Below are 14,287 nucleotides of genomic sequence, written 5' to 3' on the forward strand. Positions count from 1 at the left end.
AGCCAGATGATAAAGACTGAGAAAAAACTGCAGATAGGACTTGAAAAATACTCTGAGATACATTTCTAAGTATTTTGTAGTTAAAGCCAAGCGGGTCCGTGCTTGTAGTATCTTTAAGGTTATTAATAAAGAAAGAATACCATTACCAAGAATACCAAGAAAGACTATATCATTATGAAATAACCTTTTCTATGAGCACAGTTCATTATTTTATTGCTTTATCTTTTTATTTTGTATTTATATAACAATCTGTTGTGTATAATCGCGTTTTGGATGCGTCCTGATGCTGTTTATACCAGTATCTTGTATGTATCATGAAACTGGAGGTTCCCATACAGTTCTACTTTGAGACCCCCTAATGTACTGCTGAAGATGTATGCTTGTTTCCTCTTGTGCTACAAGTAAACTTCAACTTAACACCGAACGAGCAAAGTGGTGTGTTTTTGCAACCAGTGGTCATAGTGCACTGCTTGCGCATGTGACTAAAGGATAGTGTGTTGCATACATACAAGCATAAAGATGTACAAATAATGCGTGATTTTTTGAAACCTTACATGCACTAGTTGTAGTTTTGACATGTAAAGTGGTTGTTCATTAGAAAATGTCGCAAGTCAAATATAACTGCACTGCAGAACATGTGGAGTGACACTCTTTAGGATTGCACTACTTGCAGAGCTTCCGCAGCTCTGCCTGTTATGTACGAAACCTTAGACATTCCAGTGGCAGATAAACAGAAATGTGCGCTGCACCAAAAGTAGCAACAGCAAGACAAAGCTTATGATGACACGAGGTTTTGCAAGGAGCAGAAAGGATGCAACAAAAAGAACAGTACAACAGACAGGTACCATAATGGGCGATATCAATTCGGGAAAAAAATAATAACAACAAAATTGGCCTTAAATTAAATTGTGGGGTTTCATGTCCCTGCACAGTGGTTCACAAAAGGTGCTGCAGTGGAGAGCTCTGGAATGATTTTGACCAGCTGGGGTAAGGGGGGGCCCACTGGTCTTAGAGACAAAAAAAATTTCAATAAAATCGACTTTTTAAATATGGTATTAAGGTAGCTGTAGGCAGACTGATTTTATTCCTGTTGCCTACAAACTGTCTAGCAATGCAAATATTTCAATATTTTTGTTGTATCCAATTAAAAAAGCACTTTGTTTATTGCTTTTTGCATTTTCTCAAAGCACTAAATTCGGGCTCCTTGCAGTCTTTTGGCGGCAATGTCTCAGTGATCAGGACACCCAGAATCACAATTTTTCTTACAGCATGTAGCTAAATTCAATATGCACACAATGGTAGGAGCACAATATCAAATTTAGGTTATGATTTGTTTTTTCTAGGCTGTACATTAAATAACGAATTAACCAAATTTTGAACACAGCACTTCAAAGTGGTTATAAATGTTAACATTTGTCATAAAAAAATGTATTCCTACCACTGTGAACCTGATTCTTCCTAGTGTTTACCTATGTGCCTAAAGCAATATTTTGTTGTGTATTCTTTGCTCCATTGTTATAGGAAACAATAGTAAGTTATTTTTAATTAACTTTGAAATTAATTGGCTTATTATACAAATGAACTGAAATCAGTATAAATAACCAAACAAGACGGCCCAGCTTCATAAAATTTGGTAAAGGAGGCTTTAAAGAAGGCTTCGATACCCACTTTGATTTTGCCACACTATTGACAACAAATTTTTGTGATGCCTGTCTTTCTTTCTTTTTTTTTTGTGCAATGGAAAGCTTACTGGTCAGAGTGTCCAATTCTACAGTGGTAACACGCAAGAAACATGCAAGTGTTATGGTGGGAACCTGACGAAAACTGTGGCCCTAGCTCTAAGAAAGTAATACTTTGTTTATCAAGCTGATGCTCATGCAATTTATGATTTTCTGTCAAACTGCTTTGTTCATTTACAAGCTGCTCCAAGGCACTGGAGCAGCTGATTCATCGCTGAAGGCGTGGGAAAGGCCACAAACAAGGAAAAGTGCCTTTTTTGTCTCTGTCCTCATTTTTCGTGCTGCTTTAGTTCAGCTCACACAGGCTTGACCAATGAAGGAACCCGATATGTTGTCTGCCTCATTACTGAAACAAGCGGCCATATATGTCCGTTACGTATTCAAAAGAAAGACGTCACATTAGAATAATTATTTTTTTAAATTTTATTTTCATTTTGCACACAACCAATTTGTCTTCATCACTAGATGTTTTCCCCTTTCAAGATATACATAGGGTACACTCCTGGACAACTTTCTGTGCCAATGAAGGGAACGCTATGGAGGCACGGCGTGCACAAGCAAAGCACTTCTGAAAATAGTGCCTCATTTTCTTACACATGAGCTTGAGCTGCACAAGACAAAACATATACACCTTATTTAAAACAGCAAAATAAGACAAAACACACCACCAAGTGTCGAAAACTTATTTTCCTGTTTCTTTCTTTCATGTTTGGGCAAATTCGAAACTGCCGCATGGGGAAGCTATGCCGAGATTCAGTATCTGTTCCAAGAAACCAAAAACCAACCAAGAGTGCTGCCACACGGTGCTGGACTACTTGGTGCAGTAACGCCTGCACAAAAGTTCTGCCCCCGTAGCTTTCCCTTCCCTGCTACAGAAGTTGTTTGCGAGTCTAGTCTGCACCTGTCCACATCAGTAGTCTCCGCTACGGGTGTAATTTGTAACTCAGCGCTGCAATCGTTCAGTTACCATGGGAATGATGGTGGTAGTGCATAGATTTGTGTGATCTTCGTGCTTGTGGCTTCAGACGTTTTTGGCATCACTAATTGCACTTTATCTACCATTATCATACAAATTTCAAAGCAGTCCTACATTTCTAAACACAAAAGGCAACGATTTCGCACACATGCAGAATTACTCCAAATTGCTGCGTTTGCAACGCCATATTTTGTTGGAACTGAACAATTTGAAAAGTTACAAAGCCACTTGAAGCCAAAAAGACTAAGTTTAGGCAAATCCGTGTGCTGACCATCCTTCCCACGATGGCTGAGCAGCCATGCTTGCAGCTCCCACAGACACTCGCACCAGAGTTGCCTTTAATAATGTTGTTGTAGGGAGCTCTATGAACCGGACACTGTCAGCACCAAATGGAGGTGTCCAATTGCAGGATTCGTACAGCACTTATGACTCAAAATTCAAGGATTTCAAGGATGCCAAAAGGCAAAATTAAAGGAGAGGGAAACAAACCTTATTTGTACACATATACCAAAAAATCACGAAATCTCCTTTTTCTTAGGTGCAATTTGTTGATGCTAAGCAGCTGCTGATTTGAGCACACTCTTCAAGCTCTTCAGGTCACTATTCTGTTCTGACTTTCTCACATTGGTGATGTCAGTTGCTTTCTTGCATGGTTGTTAGCAATGTCCAACTTAGCAAAATTAAGATACTCAATGTGTTAAAGCCAAGTGGCTGAAACCTACTTTCCGCCAAGCATTTTTAGAGCTTAGGGCTCGAAAATGGAACCCGGTGGTTGCGATCTAAACCAATTAGCAAAACAACAAGATGGTGGCAGAGCTTATTCTCTTGATCTGGCTTTGTCTAACTCTACAATGGCAACAGTGATTTAAATTTAAGCCAGCCTGTCGTTGGTGGCTGTAGACAAGTCACATTGCAATCGTCTAGCGACGCCCTCAAAAGAAGATATTGTCACGTGACTGTGAGCAACGTGATAAAGATGACGTTGGCTACTTGGGGAAGAAAAAAGACAATTGTAATGATTGTCTTTCCGCTATCTTGGCAGTGCTGCAACTCGCTGTAGATAGTTTGTAAATATATTTTCATTTATATCTTTTCCCATGGCATTTTGGTGGAGGTGCAGAGTAAGGAAACTCTGTGCGACAAAAGGGCGCTGGGAGACGAGTAACCACATAGTCACCATCCAGTACACTGGGGCAGCGTATGACAATACAGGCCACTGCTTGGGGTGGCAAACGAACAAACTTGGCACATGAGCACTGACTCTGGACTGTGTTGGAAACATCTGGTGAAGCAGACGGTTTCCCAATAGACAGTGTCCATGGCATAGCCCCTATGCTGAGTTTATTACTTTGAATGTTCAAAACTCACTCGCAAAGCTAGTTTTCAAGGAAATCAAGGAGAGCATTTATTTTCAAGGGCCCTCGAACCTTGCAATTGTGCAGCACCATTGTGACAACTTCGTGTGGCATTATTTTCAACCAAAATACAAGTCGGGGTGCAAGCTGTCACAAAAGGCGGCACCATTCCAGTGCACACACTCACCGCTCAGAGCTCGCACTGCCTCAAGGGTGCTCTGCTCCAGTCCCATGCCAGGTATGTTAGGCGTGGCCGATGCTGGTGTAGTCGTTGGCTCATCTGGAAAATCGGGCAAGACTCCAGTCACCTACTGAATTTTTCATGGTACATTCATTGTGATCACTGGCTTAATGTATGGCCACTGCAGGACGAAGGCCTTTATTTTATTTATTTATTACAGATAGCCTGCAGCCCCATACAAGCATTATTACAGAGGGGAAATGTAGGCAAAATTTAAATTACCGTAATATCCCGAAAGACAGCCCACCTAAAAAGTAGTGCAAATCGGATGAAAACAGGGTGTGGGCTAACTTTTGGTGTACAATAAAGGAAAGTTAAAAAAAAAAATACATTGTAGCCAAAGGTTGTAAAGGTTTGTTTATAATGCCCTTCTTCAGCCTTCCTCAAAACCTTCAAGAGAACAGTCACTATCCCTGTCGCACAAAATGTTGATGATGTCGTGACGCGCATGGTCGGACGTTCGCTTATCTACTTTCTGCGGGGGGCACCATTGCAGCAAAGAAGACTGTCCTTCACAGTCAGCATTGTTCCTTGTCTCCGCCAGTAGTTAACTGACCCAATTTTTGCCATGGTCACCATTGGTGGCAGTGGCACCACCCTCATAGGGCAGTGGGCTATCTTTTGGTGTTTTGGAAAAAAATAGCGTATCATGCCAAAAACAGGGATGGGTTTACTTTTGGTGTCAGGCATCTCTTGGGGCAATATGACGATTAAGTGCTTTACGTGCCCAAATCACGATATGATTACGAGGCACACCGTAGTGCAAGCATTATGTTGAAGCATTGCTTTTCGGCACCCGTTGTTTTGACAAGCATGCCGTGTGCGTCTCTTTCCTTGACCGTCCTGCTCATTGGCGGGTCAAAGTTTATTGGTGTCTGATCAGTGCTTCCACTTTGTGAGCAGATAAATTCTCTGTCCCGCAGCAAGGGTATAACTCGACTTGGGGCCCACCGATTCGGCACTAAGCCCGACTATGCTTGCTATGCCAACCACGTGCCGGCTGCCCCTTGTTTGCTTGGACGCTCCCGCGCACTACAACTGGCCACGCTCTCCTTAAGTCAGAGCACAGCCCGTCAACTGTGTTGAGTAGCGTTGCAGAGAGCCAGCTGCCGTTTTTTTTCTCTCGTGAGTCGGTGAGGTGCTTCTCCACTGGCACAGGTGGCGCAAGCATGCGGTGACAACAGGCTGAGCATTATCGCAATCGCTTTTTCTGTCAGGTCCCAAGCAAATGTGGTAATGTGCAGCCTGTTCTTACCGCATGTTTCGCACCTGTGTTCTCTTATCATGGCTTTGCCATCGATGGGCACCGACATTAAGTGCGCTAGCTCTAAACACATGTGCTAGAGTGAAAGATTCTAGTCTCTCCAAAAAACTACAGCACGGCCATTCGATCGTGGGATTGCACAGGAGCAAAGTTGGAGGTACGATTATTGTAGGGAGAAAACAAAAATCAACATATTTGCAGAGAAAGGTTGGAGGTGCGTTTATTATGCGAGCGCATTCATTGTGCGAGTAAATGTGGCACTTTCCATTTTTTGTCCCCTTGGAATAGTAGTGGCAAACAACATGCCGACATGGCAAACTATGCAGCTTATCTTTCTATAATTATGAGAATTTTTAAAAACCATCTGTGGCATGCAGCAAAATTCTACCCAATTCCACTTTTCGAACAGCACTACATTTTTACTGCAGGTTTGACACCACATCTCAAAACTAATGCTTGTTTCAAAATTTGTTTCATGTGGATGCACCTTGCTAAATCACTGTTTTCAATTTGTTTATGGCAAGACATGTGCAAAAGTAATCAGTTAAAAAGTTGATTAGGGAAATTTTGTGACAGTCAATTGTGCATTTTGATTTCCAATGTAAGCAATGTCCACTTCTTTCAGTAATTCAGCTCAATATATAAAATTGTGCTACATGCCAGAGGAGATTTTCTAAAAATTTAAAAGAAATATTGGGTCTAATGCCTTCAGCCAAACATCCCATGGTTTACCTTTAATAAGAGTAAAGGAAGAAGTGTCATGCGTTTGCATCGGATGCAGGAGCGGTTTTTTTGCTGCAGTAGTCCATCTTTGACAAGCCCAACATCATCAGCTGACATCATTGGACTTTCAAGTAACACCGACTAAACTTGCCTGTACAAGCACCAGCCGATGGACTATTTATGGTAGGCAGAGAACTTTCCGTCGTCTTTCTTCTGTTTTCGTGGCTATTCTCCATTACTGCCATGGTGGGCCTGGCTGCTGTGCATCAACAGAGCACGCTAATCCACTAATGTTCGTCGTGCCGGTGTCACTTCACACGATCGTCCACCTTCTGTTCCCTGCCCTGGCTACGGTTTCTCCAGATGTCCCACAACCACATCCTGCCTGGCACGTGGACTACGATAGAACTGGCTTCTACCACCCTATGGATGGCAGCATCGCTTCCAGACCGTTGACACCGTTCTTGTGTCTGGCAGCATCACTGTACCCGGCAGCATCACTCGACTTGCGACTGGAATACCTATCGCCACCGACGATCAGCTATAGAAGAGCAGGTGCAGATGGAGGCATTTTGTGGGCTTGGCTGCTGTGCTTCAACACAGCACGCTAATCCGCTAATGTTCCTCACGCAGGTTAGTAAATCACAGTCCTTCTACAAAGTGTTCAAGCAATTACTTTCTGTTGCAGCTGCCGGGCCCACATTGCTACCTTTCCATTGTTGTTCAGTGTTGTGATATTATTCACTCTTTATTGTTGCTGGCAGATGACATCGAAACTAACCCTGGACCTGATAGTCAAGCCGTACTAAAGGAACTTAAGAGCCTATCCGCAGGTCAATCACCGAGATTCAAGGCTTCAAGTCTCAGTTACTAACAACTGACAAGGCAATATCCGATCTGAGCGTGCGCATGACTAACCTGGAGACCCACTACGAAAACCTAGCCCCCTTGCGTTCTCATATAGAAAGCGTGAAGAGTGATGTTGCCCGTGCAGCACATACAATGCAGAGGCTGGAAGCACGTCTTGATGATGCCGAGAACCATTCTCAGCGCAAAAATTAAATTTTTTATGCTATTGCTGAGTCTTCAGGGTCGTTGGCGCAATTGGAGACTGTAATCACTGACCACTGTCACAAACATGTGAGCATCATGCTTGACTTGAAAGAAATCGAGCACCTGCATCGCTTGGGCAATTGTGCAGCTAATCGTAATTGCCTCATAATAGTGAAATTCACCTTTCATAAAACAAAAGATCTTGTTCTTTCAGACGGTCGAAAACTTAAAGGGACGAACTTCAGTGTTGGTGAGGATTTTACACGTTCTATTAAATTTGCCCACAGACACTTCGTTGCACTTGCAAAAAGGAAATCGGCACCTTACTCCCTGCGCTTTAAAACTCTGTTCATAGATAATAAGCACTATGTTTTTGAAGAACACACACATGACTTGTGGGTGACTTGGCAGCGGCAGCAGCAACGTGTCTACATTGCCAACGGCGAAACTGCTCCTGTTGCAGATCGTACTTCACCTTCCTGAGCACTCCTGCGGCCGGGAACCTGGAAAACCGACAGTTCTGCCACTGGGAACCTACGCCTTTTCTGAAGCCATCACCACCGAGCTTGGTCATCGAATGCCAGGCGTGCTACCGTCTGCGCAATCTGCCGTCAGCGCGCTGCCGTCAGCCCTGAGACAATCTGCGCAGGCGCCGATTGGGAGCCCGTACAAGATAAAATGCGAGCGCTTGGACCGGTCGGCTACTTGGCAGTGGCGGCAGCAACATGTCTACATTGCTAACGGTGAAACTGCTCCTGTTGCAGATCGTACTTCACCTTCCTGAGCACTCCTGTGGGCGGGAACCTGGAAAACCGACAGTTCTGCCACTGGGAACCTACGCCTTTTCTGAAGCCATCACCACCGAGCTTGGTCATCGAATGCCAGGCATGCTATCGTCTGCGCAATCTGCCGTCAGCGCGCTTCCGTCAGCCCCGAGACAATCTGCGCAGGCGCCGATTGCGAGCCCGTACAAGATAAAACGCGAGCGCTTGGACCGTTCGGCTACTTGGCAGCGGTGGCAGCAACGTGTCTACATCGCTAACGGCGAAACTGCTCCTGTTGCAGGTTAGTGCAATATTACTTAAAGTTGAACTGGATTGTGCCAAAAGCCGCTGCTGCCTCCTCTGCTGTTATTGATTGCTCGTCTAAACATACTTTGTGCCATTTTTGCTGAAATGTCCGATCACGAAAACCAAGTGTCTAGCGTGTGTTCATCCTGTAAGTCACCTATTTGTGATGATGGGCCGAGAGTGACATGCACGGAGTGTCAATACGCATATTATTTCGTAAATGTGCGGGCGTGACAGAGAAATCATTTAAAGCAAAAAACAATGCTGCAAAGCAATCGTGGCGCTGTCTCATGTGCAGGGAAAACGTTTCTCGCAGAAGTAGCAAAGAAGGCAATGATCCTGATCTTGATGTCAGGCATGCTCTTGCCTCTATCCTCGAGAAACTTGATAATTTGCCAGAATTAACAAAAAAAGTGGCAGAAATGGAAGAATCTGTGCAACATATGTCTAAGAAGTTTGATGAATTTGAAAGACATGTTTCCCGCCAGGACACTGAGATCAAGGCGCTGAAGAAAGTAGTGGAACTAGAAGCAAATGACGACATGACCCAAGTATTGCAAACACAGCTGCAACAAGATGTTCATGACCTTGAGTACCGAAGCAGGAAACTTAACTTGGAGATACATGGCATTGCGGTTGCACCCAACGAAAATCTACTTTCCTTATTAAACGCGATTGCCCCGAAGCTTGAAGTCCCGCTCTTAACGACAGAAAACATTCAAACACTACACAGATTGCCTGCTCGACAGGGCAGGATGCCGAGAATAATCGCACGTTTCACCAGACAGACAACAAGAGACTCATGGTTGAAAGCTAAGAACAAAGCCAAAAATGGTGAACCGCGCATCATTATCCAGGAAAACATGACTCGATATAACAGAGACTTGCTTCGAACTGCGGTTATCGTTTTGTCTGGCATACGAATGGGAAGATCCTCGTCCGCAAAGAAGAAGGAATGAATGTAATTCATATCAAAGGAGCAAACGACCTGGACGATCTTAAATAAGTACTACGTAAGCACAGTACGTAAAGAAAGAAAAAAATGATACAGTGTCTGTATCACCTTCCGAATGACCTGAACCACATTGCTTCGTCTTTTTCATCCGCATCCATTAAAGCGGTGCATATCAATGCACGATCAGTGAAAAATAAAGCAGAATTGCTAGAAGAATTCTTTAGTGAATTTCAATTTAAGTTCTCTGTGATAATGTTGAGTGAAACATGGAGCACTAGCACAGATAATGTCTACAGAATGGCAAATTATAGAACATACCAGCTTAACAGACCTGTTGGTCGTGGCGGGGGAGTAGCACTACTGCTGGATGCGAATAAAAATTGTGAAATTTTGAGCCCATTCAGTACAATTACACCGGATTATGAGATAATGTCATTGTGTTTGGGTAAATTTCTTTACTCTGTCTGTTACCGCCCACCAAGCGGAATGCAGCTTCTTTTTTTTAAATTGTACGACAATTTTTTGTGTTATGTAGCAGACGGTGGTTACACGCTTATTGCTGGAGGTGATTTCAACATCGATTTGAGCAGTGATAATCATTGTACTAGAGAATTTAAGATGTTATTGGCTTCGAATGGTTTTATGAATGTGCTCGAAATACCTACTAGAATAACAGTTGAAAGTCAGTCTACTTTAGATTTGTTCATAACTAACTTCTCCCATCCTAAATTCGAGACTGGTGCCTTATCATGCCCTATCAGCGACCATCTACCAGTGTTCTTGTGCATGGAGACGGTAACCCAAACACTAAAACAGCCAAAAGGTATTACATACCAACGAATAACCAATGTTACTCTTGATGATTTTCGGGATGCTGTTAAGCAAGTTGATTTTACGCATATTGCTTGCCTTAATAATGCCAATGAAGCCTATATTAAGCTTATTGATCTCTTTAAACAGCTATACCACTCCGACTTTCCCTCTAAAACATGTAATCAATCTCGAAAAACTCGCAAACCGTGGATCACCCCTGAGCTGCGGAATGAAATTAAGTATAAAAATAAGCTATACAGAAGGTTTATAATGACACGTGCAGCAGAAGATCTGCATTTATTTAAACAGTTTCGAAATAGGTTAACAAAGAAACTGCGATCAGCTCGAACGGAATCACCACCACCATCACCATCAGCCTGGTTACGCCCACTGCAGGGCAAAGGCCTCTCCCATACTTTTCCAACTGCCCCGGTCATGTGCTAATTGTGGCCATGTTGACCCTCCAAACTTCCTAATCTCATCTGCCCACCTAACTTTCTGTCGCCCCCTGCTACGCTTCCCTTCCCTCGGAATCCAGTCCGTAACCCTTAATGACCATCGGTTATCTTCCCTCCTCATTACATGTCCTGCCCATGCCCATTTCTTTTTCTTGATTTCAACTAAGATGTCATTAACGCGCGTTTGTTCCCTCACCCAATCTGCTCTTTTCTTATCCCTTAATGTTACACCTATCATTCTTCGAACGGAATATTACTCCACATATCTAGACGTGAAGAAGGGCCGCCATGATGTGATTTGGACCAGTCTAAACTCACTGCTACATCGTAATCAGTCACAAAACCATGTGCACAATTTAAATATTGGGGGTAAAGAACTAACGGGAACTGAACTCGTAAACACCTTCAATGATGCTTTTACAAAAAGAAAAACTAATGGGTCGTTGTTGGAAATATATGAGTACATAAACTTTCATAATGATAACACAATATTTTTAGATCCTGTGACAACGGATGAAATACTAACTATTATACTCAAGCCTAAAAAATAGTAGATGCCGAGATATTGCCGACATTCAGATAAAGCCTGTAAAATATGTTGCAGATATCATAGCGACAACCATCACACATATTTTTAACCTTTGTTTAGCTACATCGATATTTCCAGAACAAATGCAGATTGCAAAAGTAACTGTTTTATTTAAAAAGGGAGATAGAAATGATTTTGGCAATTATAGACCTGTGTCCGTACTACCTGTCTTCTCCAAAGCACTAGAGAAAATTTTGCACTCTCGATTTACTAAATTTATAGATAAATACATACAATTTGCTAACACCATGTCAATTCGGATTCCGAAAAAACAAATCTACTGAACTGGAGCTTTTAGAACAAAAAGAGTATATTCTGTCACAATTTGAAAACAGATCTTTTGTGATTGGAATGTTCGTCGACTTCTCAAAAGCGTTTGATCTTGTAAACCATGAATTACTTCTAGAGAAACAATGGTACTACGAAATCCGAGGACAGGCTGCAAAACTAATAAAATCTTACTTGTCTAAAAGGCAACAAACAGTTAACATACATATGCATATTCAGAAGTAAAACCTGTTTATTCTGGTGTCCCACAAGGCAGTATAATAGGACCACTACTTTTCAACATTTACCTTAATGACATTGTAAACATTAACCCATATGCCAGATTCATAATATATGCATGATACAAGCATTTTTTTCTCCGGAAATGACATTCACGAACTGATACAATCGTGCAACACGACGATGATCAAGCTGGAAAAATGGTCCCAATCTAATCATATGTGTGTTAATGTGGGCAAGACAAAAGCGGTAATCTTCAGGACGAAAAATAAACTGGTTCCTCCTCACAAAAGTATCCTATTTAACTCCAAACAAATAGAAATAGTTGACCATTTTAAATGTCTTGGTGTAGTATTTTCTTCAACTATGTCATGGACAGCACATGAGGACCAAGTTGTCAAGCAATTAGGTAGAATAACTGGCGCAATTGGCTGCATTAGATACATTCTTCCTAAACCAATTAAACTGCTTCTTTACCAACTCATTACTTTATTCTCACATTAACTATTGGGAGCTGGTATGGGGCACTGCAAAACCGTCCTGCCTACAGAAAATTTATATTTTGCAAAAAAATGTTTCTTCGCAATGTCTTTAATGCAAATTACGGAACAACCACAAAACGCTTTTTTCTTGAAACTGGTATAATCAAAATCTTCAATTTGTATCAGTATCGGCTCAGCATTCGTCTTAAAATAGAAACAAGAAATAATATAAGTAACATTTGGCATCTAGCAAACTTACAAGAAAATAAAAAGAGTTACCCTTTCAGACACCCCGAAAACTGGTTGGTGCCAACAGCACGCATCAATACCGGGAAAGGGCGCCTTCAACACACACTTCCTTCCCTACTCAACGCGTACGAATCTGCTAACATCAACTTGTTTACCTGTACCCAATGAAATATACGTGTCATATGCAATTCATATGCAAAGGAATGTGCCACTGAGTAATCATTAGGTATAGTTAATGCTTAATATAGCATGTTTTCTTTGTTGTATATTTATCGTGTCCATTATTCTCTGTCATTTGTGCTGTTATTTGATTAATGTTATTTGACGATTATGTTAAGTGTAATCCCGCTTGTGACGAAGTAACTTGGTTTCTGCACATGTAAGTGCAGATAAGATTTTGTTTAGTCTTCTTATGTTCTTGCTATATTGTTATGTTCTTTATTTTTTTTTCTTTATCATGAGGCCATCATGTCTGCGATGAGATTGCCTGTCGCTGCTGCTTTGTATTTTGGGGCTGCGGCCGAGTCAAGCTGTTTATGACAGCTTTTTCTGCAGCTCCCCCCTGTCTGTATTTTTTGAGGCAGAAATAAAATTATTATTATTATTATAGCGTGAAAGAATTGCAATAGCAATCAGCTCGATGAGGGAAAGCCCTTTGCCCGACGGTACTGACACGAGCGAACCTTCGCTTTTCCGTAACCTTTGCCAATGCACGCAGCTTCCTTCCCAAATGCGATATTCTGTCTAACATCATGTTGTCGTCTAACAGTAATTTGCAGATAATAACTGAAACCTGGCTGACTGACAGTATTACTGATACCAAGGTTCTTGCTGATCTGCCCAACTTCCGCCTTTGCCGGAAAGGCTGCGAAACCTCAGGAGGTGGCGGTGTGCTAATCGCCACGCATCATCATTTATCATGCTCGCTTGCAACCATTGAGACTAACGTGGAAATAACAAGGCTAATCTGCTGCACTTCACCACAGACTGTTCTCTTGGGCGTTTGTTACAGGCCACCACATAACACTCCTGATCTTTTGCATAAACTTAATAACATCTTGAGCGAACTTAATGAAAAACATCCTAATGCAGAGATCCTGCTTTTTGGTGACTAATTTTCCGCAAATCAACTGGACTAACAATATTGCTTTAACCACAAGGAATGGTGTTGCTAAAGAATTTGTTAATGTGTGCCCTAATTTCAGTCTAACTCAACTTGTACTAGAGCCTACGCGGGTTGCAAAAGACACGTCTAATGTACTTGACCTTATACTAACCAGCCATCCTGACACTTACCTCCGTGAAGTAAGCAATCGTAAGGTAATCCATGCCACCTTCACCTTTCAAACCATGCGACAACAAAAATCCAACAAAACTATATGCCTATATGGTAAAGGGAACTACGAAGCTATTAATTACAAGTTAGGCTACTTCTTTTCAAGCTTTGAGACATTATTCCATATGCACCCACCTAAAGAAACAAAAACTGGACACTATTTAAAAACAAAATTAATGAATTCGTAAACATATACCAAGAATAACTACCATAAAAACCCGTGTCTATAGGAGTTTTTTTTCCTGTTATTAGGGCCCCAAATTTTTGCCTCATGCTATATATGTATCTGAACAAAAATTTGTCACAAATTTGGGCTAGAAGTTCTGGCTTTGTTATTGCTGCGTGGCTACGGCTTGGTTTCATTCTTGCTGTGTGACTACAGCATCGTTTCTTTGTTGTAGAGTGTGCACCTTGGCAGCACACGTGCAAATCGTGCTTTGCGAAGTGCATGCTGTCCTGTGACAGTAGAATTGGCAG

General features: G+C 42.0%; 1 protein-coding gene across 6 annotated transcripts in view; it reads right to left on the minus strand.

Moving 5' to 3' along the window:
- Nucleotides 1-14,287, minus strand: part of Wdr33 (WD repeat domain 33) — a 189,884-nt gene that overhangs the window by 43,456 nt on the left and 132,141 nt on the right. For all 6 annotated transcript variants that reach the window (XM_050184398.2, XM_055073509.1, XM_055073501.1 and 3 more), the window contains one exon: nt 4,258-4,350. In XM_050184398.2, the coding sequence (XP_050040355.1) occupies nt 4,258-4,350 (93 nt within the window). The remainder of the gene's footprint in view (nt 1-4,257; nt 4,351-14,287) is intronic.

This window comes from Dermacentor andersoni, chromosome 3 (assembly GCF_023375885.2).
Source record: "Dermacentor andersoni chromosome 3, qqDerAnde1_hic_scaffold, whole genome shotgun sequence".
Classification (NCBI taxonomy): Eukaryota; Metazoa; Arthropoda; class Arachnida; order Ixodida; family Ixodidae; genus Dermacentor; species Dermacentor andersoni.